Here is a 14036-nt window from a genome sequence, read left to right on the forward strand (position 1 = left end):
TCTGGTGGAGCAGTATTGTGCTTAAAATTGAAGCAGAATCATTATGGAAACTCGAAGTGGTGTTAAGATTGAGCGTTACACTTCGGTTTGGCTGTAATCTTTGCCTCACCTTACAGAAGTTATAAAGGGAGTATAATTGAGTCCATGCAGGATCTTCCCGGACTGATCTATCCCAAAGTAAATCACAGTTCCTCAAGCACTTTATCAAATGCTGCTGATAATAAAAAAACCTGCTTAGCTGGTTGCTTTCTTGAACAAGTACAACTAGTTGTGTAGTACAGTGAACTCAGAGCTGCTTTAGTTTGAATTGGTTTTATTTGAACATGATGCTTCCTTACGTTGCATTGTAGTGCTTGTAAAGGTTTAGAGTTTAACAGCACTTTCACTTTTATTTTGGTAGTAATAGTTAAAAAATGAAAATAGGATATATCTGTTAGCCATTGAAAAACTAAGTGTACATTGGTTTTTGTGCCTTGAATTTAATCAAATGCGTCTTACTAAATGCTTTAGCCAGAGCTTAAATTGACAACACTGCACAAATATTAATCTGGATGGGACTTGCCAACTGTCCTTTTCAATTCCTGTGAATTCTGTAAAGGCTCAAGTTTGAAAAGCAGCAATTCTGTTCCTTCCCCATTACTGTTCTCTTCCTCAGATTTTTGGTTTGTTCATTTTGTTATGGTCCTGAAATGAACATGTAGCTCCACAGTGGGGTTGAAACTAGTAGATAGCAACTTTAGAACAAAGACATGGGACAGTTATCCATGAGAAATGTGACTGAGACTTGGGTGGGTTCCCATCTGTACTCATTGAGCTTTTGAGGGAACTGTCTTATTTTCTTGCTTTCTGGAATAGATTAGAAGGCATAATAAATTCATTGATGTTAAATTTTCTTTAGGGTGTGGCTCAGTATCAACTGAAAGAGTTAGTATCTAAAGCATATGGGTTAAATAAGAAAAAATAAAATTAGAGAATGAAGTGTGTGTTCTCCCAGCTTCCTGTGTTTGTGTTCTGTTTGTATGTTGTTAAGGTTGATGTCCGGCTGCCTCCCCACAGTTTGAAAGTAAGCTTAGACTCTGTTGCTGCTGACTAGGTCCAGATGTGAACAGACATATGGGGACCTGGTGAAAAGGTCACAGTGGGCATGAGGGACAGACTTGGTAATGGTATGTTCAGATGCAGAGGATATGTATTCTTTTAAGGCATGTGTGGGAATGCTGAGTGCAAGTATACTGGTGTGGTGAGGCTGAGGAGAGGTCCTTGACCCCAGGAAGGCTGCTGGAGGTGCCTGGATAACAAAGCAAGCTATTTTATTTTTTCAGACATGCATAAAGCTTTTCATATATATGAATAAATAAATAATTTGCAAGGGTTTAGTCTGATTGCTGAAGCTTCCTTTTTTGAAGATATTAATTTAAAGATTTTGACTGACAAAACTAAAAGATTGTGCAACATAAAGCAAACTTCCTTATTCTTTCACCTGACAACTGCATGAAGCAATTTGTTGTATATTTAGTAGCTGTGCTTAAACAGCTTTCTGGGCATCATTGAAGAGCACGTTCTTCAAATCAGTTGAATTTTCATGTTTCCTTGTAATACATGATGCCCCAAGCTTGATGTAGATTCTTTTCTGTGTGTATTGTTCGCACTTCCTTATTGAAGAGTTAAAATCCTGTATGTTCCATCATACTATCTCATTGCTTTTCCTAAAAGCATTGTATTATTTGAGCTTTCTTCTTTTTTATGTCAGAGATTCTAGTATTTGAAAGAAAGCATAACATAGAGTTGCGGTTCAGGGAACTGCCGATGTTGCTTGGAAGTGACCTTTGGAGGTCATCTTAGTCTAGACTCCCACTCAAAGGAGGACTGTTGCCAACACTAGGTTAGGTCAGTTACAGCTTTGTGTAACTGAGCATTTAAGATCTGCAAGGATAGATGCCGCCACCACCACTTCCCTGGTAACCTCTTGGTGTCCCATATGAACGTGCAAATGCCTACATAACTACTGAGAGTTTGGTTCTGTCATCTTTGCTACTTCCATCAGGTAGCTTGAGGCACCTGTTGGATTTGCCCTTAGCCTTCTTTGCCAGACTGATCAAGCCCAGTTTCCTCAACATCTCTTTATCAGGTCAGGTGCTTTAGGTCCCTGACCATCTTGACAGCCCTTGCTGGACAGTCTCCAGCTTTGCCACATCTCTGTTGAGGCTGAGCCCCCTAAACTATACTCAGTTTGTGGTTTATAATGATAGAGTAGGAATTAGATTTCTTCATTCCTGGTTGAGACTCTCCTATATATGATAAAGGCTGTTTGCTAGAGGTCAATGTCTGTACCACCTAGAAGCAGTCTGCCTAGCTCTATTTTCTAGATAAGGAATCAGAATGATTCTTCAGGGTGATCTAAGTATCTCTACAGCTGGAAAAGCATAAGAGAAAAGGGTGAATGTCATCTGAAAAGTGAGAGAAGGTAACTACTTTCTTGGACTTCCTGTCTGTATAGGAAAGATAGTCGTCTTTGGAAACTGAATGTAACATCGTGGTGGAAATTAGATCAACACAATGCCTGTTTCATGGAGATCTTCAACTGATCTGCTGTGAGCATTAACTGAACAAATTGGAGACTTGCCAGAGATTAATTTATCAGCTAACATCTGTAGCACCTTATGAAGGTATGGAGCTGTTGCTAAAGGGTGTAGATATTCTTATGTTTTCAAAGGGAGGCACGAAATGAATAGAGCAGAGCTCATGATCTCAAAACAGAATGTCAGGTAGATTACACTCTTGGTTCCTGAGAATAGCCTTTTGAGTCCTTTGACCAGTTCTAACCAAATACAGCTGTGGGATAAATGTCTCACACACCCAAAGTCCTTTGAGTAGGAGCAGAGTGCTCACCTGTTTGGGTGGTCTGCTGTATTCACTGGTTTGTTTGCACAAGTTTCACATCGTATCAGATGTAGTACTTGTAGTAGGGATCTGCAGGTGATATAAGATGCAAGAAATGGTGTTATTACTTTTGTTTGTATAAAACCTTTACTTATGGAACTGGGGTGGGGTGTGGGAAAACACATACGATGTTAAAAACAAGAAGTAGGATTTTGTGTCTCGAATCATTTTGATTTCACTGCTGAGCAGAAGGCATACCAATCCAGGAGAAAGCAGCACAAGTTTATAACTCACATCAGTCCCTCCAAACACTAGCTGCAAGGGATAGCAATACTGAGGTTGAATATCTGGTACCTCATCAAAGGTGACTTTTAAACTGAAGGAATAGAAAATTAACTGGTATGGCCCTTCAAAATGGGCTGAAACTGCAACTCATAATCATAGAGTGAGTTTCTTTTTGTTTGGGGAAATTTTTTTCCCCTACAACAAAACAGTCCAGTATCTTAGTAAGAAATGGGATGAATTAATTTAATTCTTCTTTGGATTTCTTATCTCACATCAAATTCCTATGGCAGCCTACAAGGATACAAAAGAAAGCAATTCTAACTTGGGAACAGTTCGTATTGAATGAGAAGTATGTTGTGCCTCAAACTGCTTGCTTCTGTAACTGTTGTATGTGAGTTGAAGCTTAAAATAATATCTAACACTGCTGTTTTCTGTACTTGGCTGTAATACTCAACTATGTACATAGATAAATTGTGAAAATACGGACAAGGAATATAAAATACAATCTTAATTTGAAACTTAATTTGAGACTTAGTTTCCATTTTCTTTTGGGATCAACAAAGAAACCTCTGTGGTGAAGGGTGCATGGTGAAGGATGAACAGGAACATGGATTGGAAGAGTGGCATTTATGTACCTGTGTGCTGAGTATGAGAATGAAAATTTCTCTCTCAAGGGATAAAATAGAATGCTACAGCATGATTTCTAGCATCACTGTGGCACTGGCATAGGGCTCAGTTAAGAGGGAAACTCTGAACTGAAGCATCATTTATGATCTTTGTTCTCTGACCTTGAGCACAGCTGCCTATAGGGTTGGTCCTCAGGCCAGTCTGGTATGACAGGCTGATTCGTTTATAGGTTTAAAATGTTGTGATGTTTAAACTGAAGTGCTGCTGAAGGGAAACAATAAGATTATTAACATTTTTTTTTTTTAAACCAGAGGTATGGAGAACTTGGTGGTTGGCTCCAACCTTCCTCCACTTTTTACTGATGAAGATGGATCTAAGGAAGGTAGTGAAATTACTGTAACTGGGTAAGCAACTACTTCTTTTTAACCTGTAGCTGATAGATACAATCTCTGGACTTGCCAGGGAAACTGTTTCAGTGGGAAGAGGGCATTTAAAGAGATTTAAAACAAACAAACAAACCCAACAAAAATAAATCCTACAACACTCCCTTGGCCTTGATAGAACGTCACAGGACTGTATTTAGAAGAAACCAGGACTCTTCTGAACTGATGGAAATGATCACAAACTTTTGTTGAATGTTTCTTATCTTTTTAAGTTTGCTTCACTGGGATTTTAAAGACAGACAGCGTGATGGGGGCAGAGAGTAAGGGTGTTACAGTCGTCCATGCTACATAAATTATTTCTATTAAAAATACACTGTTCATCACTGATTTCTGAAAATCGCTGAGAAACTGATGTCTGTCATTTTTGTCAGACTGACTCTGCTTTTACAGACTGAAACAGTGGCTTCTTTTAAAATCACAATTGAGAAATAAGTTGTCTTTCAGGACAGAACTGTAACAGTGATTCTAAGAAACTGTATTATTCCATTTTTCTTTTTGACACGTACCAAATATAATTAACTTACAGAAATGTGTATGCTTTGTTCCTTTTGTTCTTCTCTAACTGTTAGTAATATGAACTCAATCTGGTATCTGAAAGTCAGGAACAGATCTCTCCAGCCCTTGTATCTTTACTAGTAATTATGTCACAATAGCTGATTAGTGAGTAATAAAAATAAACTGTTCTCTCTATTTAAAGACAACTTTTTCCGTAGGCATTCAGCTAACAATTCTGTTAATATATTCTGATTTTTATATAGCTGTATTCTACGTTAACAGGAACAATTATTTTAAATATTTAAAATCTGGTGTGCATGTAAGCAGCTGTAGATCTGAGTAAATTAAGAAAGATTTGAAGCATACACTGCTGTTGTAGTAATTTTCATGAATGTAACTGGGCAAGGCCAAGTAATCTTTAGCCTGGTTCAAAAAGGGATTGGAATCTGATATGAGTCCCAAAATTTTATATTAATTTGTCACAACAGAACAAAGTCGTGACAATGACTGTGGGGTTGTTGCCCCAAAATACGTGCTTATCTTTGTCTCCCTACCTTCAGAAATATTTCTGTGTACGTGCTTTTTTTGGTTTTACCTCCAAACAGCTTGCCCTTGAAGTAAGGTTGATTGATACAGCTCTTGCAATAAAATTAGTGGCCATTCAGGAGCCTGTAAGGACCCAGTCAAGTTGGTGCTTTAAGTACCCACGCTTATCAACAGGAAATTGTTGAATGGAGTTCAATCCAAAATCGTACACAACCACAAACCTTTAAGCGTATTTGTGGAGAAATACAGTGAATGCATCCAGAAAGGTGTATATTGGTTGAAGATGAAACCATTAATTTCAAAATCCTTACGGTATTTTTGAAGAAGCGTATGTTCATGCTTTCTGATTTCTGATCCAGACATTTACTTGCTTGACAGTTGTTTGTATAATCAAAAGCTTCACTAGAAATTAAACAGAATACCACTTTGAAAATCAAACTATCTTTGCAAGTCCATAGTAATTATGGTAGTTATAGCAGTTCCTTGGATAGAACAGCCAGTTCATAAAAAATGACTCTAAAATATATATTTTTTTCTGGCTAGTATAAAAACTGAATATATTTGCAACATTTTTGCATGTTTTAGGGAGGAAATTATTTAGCAATATGATGATTAAAGGGTTTTCTTTTGCTATTATGTGCTTTTTCAGAGTAGCTCATTCTGAGAGTTCATTCAGTGGTGGAGCTTCACAGTCAGTGAATAACCCAGATTTGGTGGAGGATTTGTCACAGGTTCAGCAGCTGCAGAATGAGTCCTCTAATACTGCTGAAAACACTGAGCAGAAGCCTGAGGAGGAGGTGAGATGAAATAATAGTGAATTCTCAATGAAGCAAAAGCATGGAGTTTTGTCATAGCTTGCCTTTACCTACTCAGATTTTTTTGGATAGGATCACAAATTTTCATCCATTTGCCATTTTCATCTTTTGATTCTCTCTGGTTTTCTCCTGTGTTGCACAGCTGCACGCAGCTGGCTGGGGAGAGCTGGCTGGCCTCGTGTACAGAGAGCAGCATGCATCCCTCCAGCTGAGCCAGCCCCGTCCACAGGCTGGTGCTGCATTCTGTCTTTTTCTGAAGGCTGGATGTTCAGCTGCCACAATTTATTTTCTCTCTTGTGAGTCAGGAAGGTGACATTGTACTCTTTCAGGAGTAAATGATGTTTCTGAAAGCATTATGCTTGCTGCTTTAGACTGTATGTTGTGTGCCATCCCGCACTGATTCCTGGTGACTAAAACACGAAGGTACTGAAGTTTGACAAGAAAGTGGCTTGAGGGTTTTTTTGATAGATGCATTTAACATTCCTCCTTGTAGTTTGTCTTCTTCTGTGAGGTCCTTCTTTAATTGAACTAGTAGTCAAATTCCAGAAGGGAAACTGAAGCTAGCTTGATGTCAGGGACATGTTGATCTGGGGAGAGATGAGAAGTAGTGGAACAGTTGTGCGTATGTACTATAAGAAAACAGTGTTGTCCAGAGATTGCTATAGTAGTAGTATGAAGCCAAGAGGATGAGTGGTAATTATGTTATTTCTGTGAGCTCACAGTGTGCCACAGGCAAATCTCAAGATATTCCCTGCTTTGGAGTTTGTTCATCTCTCTATTGGTGGTGATTAGTGGGAAAAAACCCCTATAAAATAGAATAGAAAAGCCTGTATCCTGTCCTTTCACCCACATTTTGGGCACATAATGCACAAAGATGAAAGATTTGGAAGGGGCAAAGTAGCTAGTTACCAATTGTTAACTAATACACAGAATCTCTCCAAACATGATACTGAGGCAAATGACTTGGGGGGGAGGGTATATGAGGGTAAGAGTAAGTTTAAACAACTAAGAAAAAAAAATTCTGTTGCATTAGCTAGGATGATAATTTCATGGGTTATCAGTCCTCGTGGTTTTACAGTCAGTAGTTGATGCAAATGTTATTTTATTGTCCCTGTGGATCAGGAGATACTGCAAACAGCTTTTCACAATGAGACTTCTTTGGCTTTTCTTGAAGTCGGGATTGCTCTAAAGTAAGGTTTGAAACTTATGTCCATAAAAAGATGTATTGCAGCAGTGTACTCCTGATTAAAATGCTTAAGACATGAGTATTTATTCCTTCCAGAGGTGGTAATTCTTTTCCTTCAATCTGAATTTTCTTCCATTTTCATTTTGCAGCAGCAAAGAACTAAACGAGGAGGCTGGGCCAAAGGGAGAAAGAGGAAGAAACCCCTTAGGGACACCAATGCCCCCAAATCCCCCCTCACAGGGTATGTGCGATTCATGAATGAGCGTAGGGAGCAGCTTCGAGCGAAGAGGCCTGAAGTCCCTTTCCCAGAGATCACCAGGATGCTGGGCAATGAATGGAGTAAACTGCCTCCTGAGGAGAAACGGGTACCATTAAACTCCCTTTTCCTTGTTGGATTATGATTACTGTTAAATGGGAATATTGCTGTTTAGTGAGGAAGTTAACATAGGCTTTTGATTAAAGTTGTGGTTAGGAATATATTTCAAAATAAGGGGTGCGGATCCTCCAGAGTTCAAATAATGAACGCCGGTAGGTCTGTAGCATCTCATCCAGGTGTGACTTGAGGAGAACTGTGTCCTCTAGACAGTGCCAGGATATATGCAGAACAGGTGGGATTGCTCTGCTGAGACATCGCAGGGTTTGTGTGATTCATCTGGGTGTAACTCTGTTGTACCTAACTCCTCTACAGCTGAGACCTACTGGTTTCCAAAGCCAAAGTCACTAGAAGGATGAGGCAGGCATTTATTCACTGTGGCTGAGGAGAACTTAGCAGAATTTCAGAACTCCTTGAAGGATTTTGCAGTTCTGTTTATTTTATAAACTCCTCAATGTATATAAACATCTGGTGTCTTAATCTAAGACAAGCAGACCTGAAAGGACAAGTTACTGAAGGAGATGGTTAACATGAATGAACTTCTAGACAATGTTTTAAAGTATTGTTAGCCCTAGAAACAAAGTTGAGATCCGTATGATGGATGGGACAGTGAGTTACTTATTCTATTTTCTACACACATTAACTCAGGAAAAGGGTTTTTCCCACCTTTCAGTCAGAACGTGATGTCTTCTAATTGGGACTGCTGTGGCCTTCTGCAGGGTCTGATAGGTGAATGAAGACCAGGGCAGTGTCGGGTCTGGTTCTTTTAACTCCTTCCAGAGAGCACTTTGTAATTGCTAATGGGTGTGTGGCCATCTGCACCTCATTGCCAATGGGAGATTACAGGAAAGCAGTAGTTCAGTCACAGTGCAACTTGATGTTATCACATGAATTTATCAGGACATTTAAGCTTTTGAAGATACTTTAAGGACAAAACGCTTAAGTTTTTATGTTGGCTGGATGAAGCAAAAAACAAGAGTTCCTTTTGTCACTTTTTACTAGGCTTGTAGAATGTAAGTTATACAGAGATATTACAAAATGGTGCATCGGCATACTGTGTAAATCATAATGGAAAATTTGTGTAACAGTAAAGCAGTTGATTTGGTAACCCATCTGTAGTGAGAATAATGTTGCTGTCTGCTGGGAGAGGGAGGGAAGAGAGTAAGACATTCTGCCCCTCTACCCTTTGCCCTTAACATATTCTTATCGTATCCAAGACAGATTTTTATTTTACCTTTTTTAAACTAGGAAGAAGGAGATTGAGTTCAAATCTCTATTCTGTGTGCTGCTTTTTGAAGCCCCAGGGAATCTGTACTTTGAGTAAAGCTGTGAGTTTCTAGTCTATAGCAGGTCAGGGAAAGGCTGCTGAGCACTTCCTTCCCTTCAGTTTCTCCTGCCCTTTTTTACTAAGGCAGTGAAGGCCACTGCTGCTTGGGAACCCCTATCTCTAATACAACAGCCAAAATTTCTTGTTGAAGCTGAGTAAGTTGGTTTTGGCTAGCTAACAACTATGAAGTTGTTCTGAAACAAGCAGTGGAGTCATAGTATATATACTGCTGTGTGTGGGATAGTGTCCTGTAATCCAGGGGAAAAGTGTGTCTGAAATCCTGCTCTTGCATCTGAGCTCCAGCAACAGCAAACTAGTTGTCCAATATAACAGCTGAAGGGCAAGTCTCGCGTTTCCCCTGTTCCAGCCCTGCAGTCCTGCTATTTCCTTTGCTATTTGGTGAGCACAAGGACCGTTGAGCTGACTGGACGGACCAAATAGTGAGTCTCCACTCCAAAAAGACCATTACTATAGTCATAGAGCAAACACCCTAAAAATCATTCTTCTTCTTGTTCCCTTGTATGGGGAAATATTTAAAGAACTGTATAGATTTGTGCTAGAAAACCTAGGACGTCTACTTACAGGTAGTGCATCAGAAATCTTTCTGTAAGAAAATCCATCCAAAACGCAAGTTAAGCAGGAAAAACTTGTGTTGTTTTTGACTCGGTTACTGTACTCTTTTAGCAGCATATTGCTGGAGATAGAAGAGAAGAATTAATGTCTTCTGGAAGAATACAATATCCAAAAGAAACGCAAATCCAGCATCACTAAATTTGCACCCCAGTCCAGAAGGTTAACAGTGTCCGCAGCAGGGTCACAAGAGTTTTGCAAATGCATGAAATTCATAACTATTACATGTATTGGTGTGATGACTTAATGAAAATAAAAGGCATACCCAGTGACTAATGTTCACTCAGATTGAATACTTATTTCCATTGAATTTTAAACTTGTTGCGGGGAAAAATTGGGGAAATTACTTTTTTCTTGAAATAATCCCTTTAGTAAGTGTTGTGACCACTCCTTAAATTGTTTTCAGTTCATCGATTCCCCTGAAGAATTCTCCAGTTAAGCTCATTCTATTATGCACGTGTGATTTTTTTATTTTTTTTTTTCTGGCCTGAAGTTTTCTTTTAACCTAATCATTGATAGCTTAAATTGATATCACTTGGGCTCTTTTATCTTTATGCTATTCTTTCCAATAGCCATGATGTTTTGTTTGCTTCTTAGACAGGCAAAGTGTGTGGTAGTAGAGTGGTAGTGCTTTTTTTCTGTGGAGCATGAAAACAAGGGCGTATTGGAACCCTGCTGTGACAGATCTGAACGTTAAAGCTTGATCTGTTCAGGCATTCCTGCTTGGCAGCATTTAATCCTGGCCACAGAAAGGCAATTCTGAAGTCCCTACGTAGGTGATATTCAGTTCAATTGAGTAGCTTAGTAGCAGGTTACTTCTAGATCTAACAAAAAAGAGTGAACAGAATAGTGACTTGAATTACAAAAAAAAAAAAAAAAAAAAAAAGGACACCAGAATGCAGTAATATTATCCAGAAGTCTTATATCTTTGCATCTCACGTACATTCTCATTGTTTCTTCACTCCTTTCCTGTTTGCATAGGTGAAATGGATCAGCACTTCATCTGACAAGTTGTTTTTCTTCCCTTCCTCCTGAAGGGGAGGAAACTCCCTGAAACTCTTGGACTTTTTTGTTTCAGCGATACCTTGATGAAGCAGATAGAGATAAGGAGCGTTATATGCGGGAGCTGGAGCAGTATCAGAAGACTGAAGCCTACAAAGTCTTTAGCAGGAAAGCACAGGACAGACAAAAAGGCAAATCACACAGACAAGGTATTGAATGGGACAAAAATATGTGCCTGGAACAACAGAAGATTCACAACTAGTTGTGTAAACTGACACTCATTTAAAGCCTTTGATTTAAAGGCTTGTTAAAAAGTGGATTTGCTCTTTCTATGGCATTTGTATCAGCTGTGTGTAAAGTGATTAATTTATGTAAATTTAACTATATAAATTTATTGGAGGATTTGCATTAAAAGCACCAAAGTTAGACACAGCTTCTATGTGACTTACTAGGAAAGCTGCACAAGTTTTTGGTCTATAACTGTTCTGTGATTATGTTTGTGTAGCTGCTTTAATTTGGTTTTTGTTTTCTCAAGTCTTACGGGTTTGGGGGAATCTCTTGTTTGTTTTTTCTTTTTCAGATGGAGCAAGACAGCCAGCCCATGATCATGAGGTAAACCTCTTCATTCTACCCTTTACATCAGTGGGTAGATTTTCAGATGACAAAAGTTTCTAGTGCAGTCAATAAAAACCAGTTTATGCCAGTTGAAGACCCTAATTAGACGTTTAGAGTATGAATTCTGCTTATGCAGTTTCTGATCAAAAGGAACAACCGAGTACTCTTAGGCTCACACTAGTAAGGTGAAAACTAAATTTACTAAGTCTTGGGCAGGCACAAATGATCTAGGATAGAGTGAGAGTGTAGGTTATACTTAAAACAGATCTGTTTTGTAATGTTAAATAAATGGATGTAAGTCAGTATAATTGAGCTGTATCTAGTATGTTAGACGTTCAACTTGCAAAATTTTTACTTTGAAATTTTTCAAAGCAGAAAATTTAATGAACTGACAAGGCTGTGCACTGCTGAGAGACAGCTACTGGTCTTGTCTAAGGAAAATAAATTTCACTTCCAGGAAGATGCTTTGGTTTCATGTTTTTGATACACCTTTTTATTAACTCTCAAAGGAAGTACTTGCAGTGAGATTAATTTGAAGAAGTATGTGGTCCCCAGAATTTCTTATTCTTTAATCACTCAGTCTAAGTTTGTCTTTATTTGTACAAAAACCAGAATACTGAAGGCTTCAAGTTCTAGGTTAATTGCCATGTTTACATAACCTTTAAATTATAGAGGTGGCAAACTACAGGTTGCTGAAATCTGATGTCATAAATGCCATTATAAAGGAATCCTCCATACCCTGTGGGGTTTTTAAGCCTCATCAGGTAGTTACTACATAGTTGAACTAGCAACACATTAGGCAGGCATCCTGTTCTGAAAGGCTGCATGTTTGCTCAGCATTTTTCACCTTTATATTGTAAAATTCCACATGCTTATCCCCGATAGGCTTTCACATCTTCTCTGCAAGGGAGAAGTATTATAATCCTGTACAGGCAAAGAACAAGCAGAAAAATTTTAGATTGCTTTTACAAATAATACACTCAGGTTAGTACTGGAAGCAGGACTAAAGCTTTTTGTTGTCTTGCTGCTTTCACTTATCCACATTGACTATTATTATTGTGTTTGTGATTACCAGATATGAGCCAATTAAATTATTTATTGAGAGAATATAAGAACATATGGTCAAAGAAACCTTTCCTTTTCCCCTCACTCCACTTAGGTGTTCATGATTTAGTTTCAGTGAATCAGCGTTGAACTAATTTTAAATATTGTATATAGAGATGAATTCCAAAAAGTATTGCAATGTACAGTTCAAATACTAAGTATAATTAAAAAAAAAAAACCAACAAAAAAAAGGATGAATCTTGGGAAGGAGAGAGGAAACTTTTAGTAGGCGGATATAGCCATTAAAAACATGGAGATGCTGTCTTAATGAGCTCATCTGTGGGCATAAAATAGAACATTTTTCTTCCTCCAAATCCTAGCTTCATAAATATGACATATTGCAATATACACTAGAACTAGTAATTGTCATCATCAGTGGCCAAACCATTGTTGATTGTTCTCCATTGTTCTGTTATTGCTTCTTTCCTCAAACTGTTAGAATCAGAGTAGGTCTAGCTTCATGCAGTCAATTACACAACATCTTGCTGGCAAGATTTCAAAGATTTATACACCGTGTCAGGGAGATTAGGCATTGCCTGCTAGTATGTACAGCCTTTGAAGACAGGGAAATGGCTGCCATGGTGTAAGTGCACAAGAAGAAAACAATCTACTCTGAGAACATTTTTTTCATGGAGTAGTATATTTATTATATCTGTTCCTTACGTTGCCTGCACCTGACCATACAAGGAAGGATGAGCCTAAACGCCCCCACCCAACATCTCAGCTTTCTCTGTACCATACTTTACTATGTCTCTAAGAACTTCAAGTCTGATTTGTTCCAGAACCTCCAAAGATCAGCATCAGTTTTAATAACCAGATGAGAATGGTATTATATAGTTGACACTCTGGTAGCATCTCAATCTTATTTAAGGCAAATGGGAGAAACAATAATTTTGTTTCTATTTTGATTTGAGGGATGACAAAATGGTATGTAACCTGAACAGACTGGGCCTATTTAGTAGGAGATGATCAAAACCTTATGATTTTAACGCTGAGTGAACCTCAGAATGCCTTAAGCTTCAGAGCTCTCAAGAGTATCTTTTATGTGCTGGGTAATGTATTCTGCAATGGTAGAGCACGGATGGTATTCATTATTACTCTTCTGTTTAGTTGAATTTCTTGGTTGCCTTTCAGAAGCTGATCAGTTTCATCTAACTGCTTTAATAATTTTTTTGTTTTACCTGAAAAACCTGTATCCTAGAGCTGTAAACAGAATAACCTCTCCTCTTCACAGTACCCTCTTCTCCACCATCTGTTGTCTAGGAGCCAGTGATGACTAGAGCCAGTGCCTCTTTGCATGCAAGTAGCAATAGTAAGCGTGAATTGGAATATCTAAGATGGATGTCCCATTAGTGTTTTAACTGAACTTCATAACTGCCAACATTTCTTAGTGCACATTAATGTTGAGATCCTAGATTACGGGGTGAAATTAATCCCTAGCCACCTAGGGAGTGTTCAGACAAAATGAATGTGTTGTGCACACTTCTGTACATGACTTCTCATTTCTAAATACATACTCTTGAGACTTTTTCCCTATCAAGTATCAAAACTTCAGTGAAGAATGTGTGGTCATGATCCTCTAGCAACACCCTACTATATCTCACAGAGCTGGGAAGGTTTGTTTCCCGTCCCTCTAGTCCCACCTGTTTCTAGCATATCTTCAGCTGATTAAAGCCAAGTGAGCTTGTAAATTCTCACAGCACATACA

At 38.5% G+C, this 14036-nt stretch overlaps 1 protein-coding gene across 5 annotated transcripts in view; it reads left to right on the top strand.

The window, feature by feature from the left end:
- The window catches only part of HMG20A (high mobility group 20A), a 43667-nt gene that overhangs the window by 21081 nt on the left and 8550 nt on the right, over positions 1-14036 (top strand). For 3 of the 5 annotated variants that reach the window (XM_037394413.1, XM_037394411.1, XM_037394410.1), the window contains exons 2-7: positions 2498-2666; positions 4104-4196; positions 5926-6073; positions 7427-7642; positions 10686-10818; positions 11190-11221. In XM_037394413.1, the coding sequence (XP_037250310.1) occupies positions 4108-4196; positions 5926-6073; positions 7427-7642; positions 10686-10818; positions 11190-11221 (618 nt within the window). In that variant the 5' untranslated portion in view covers positions 2498-2666; positions 4104-4107. The remainder of the gene's footprint in view (positions 1-2497; positions 2667-4103; positions 4197-5925; positions 6074-7426; positions 7643-10685; positions 10819-11189; positions 11222-14036) is intronic. The other 2 variants (XM_037394412.1, XM_037394414.1) reach the window with 1 other exon arrangement.

The sequence above is a fragment of the Falco rusticolus genome, chromosome 7 (assembly GCF_015220075.1).
Source record: "Falco rusticolus isolate bFalRus1 chromosome 7, bFalRus1.pri, whole genome shotgun sequence".
In the NCBI taxonomy this organism is placed as follows: domain Eukaryota; kingdom Metazoa; phylum Chordata; class Aves; order Falconiformes; family Falconidae; genus Falco; species Falco rusticolus.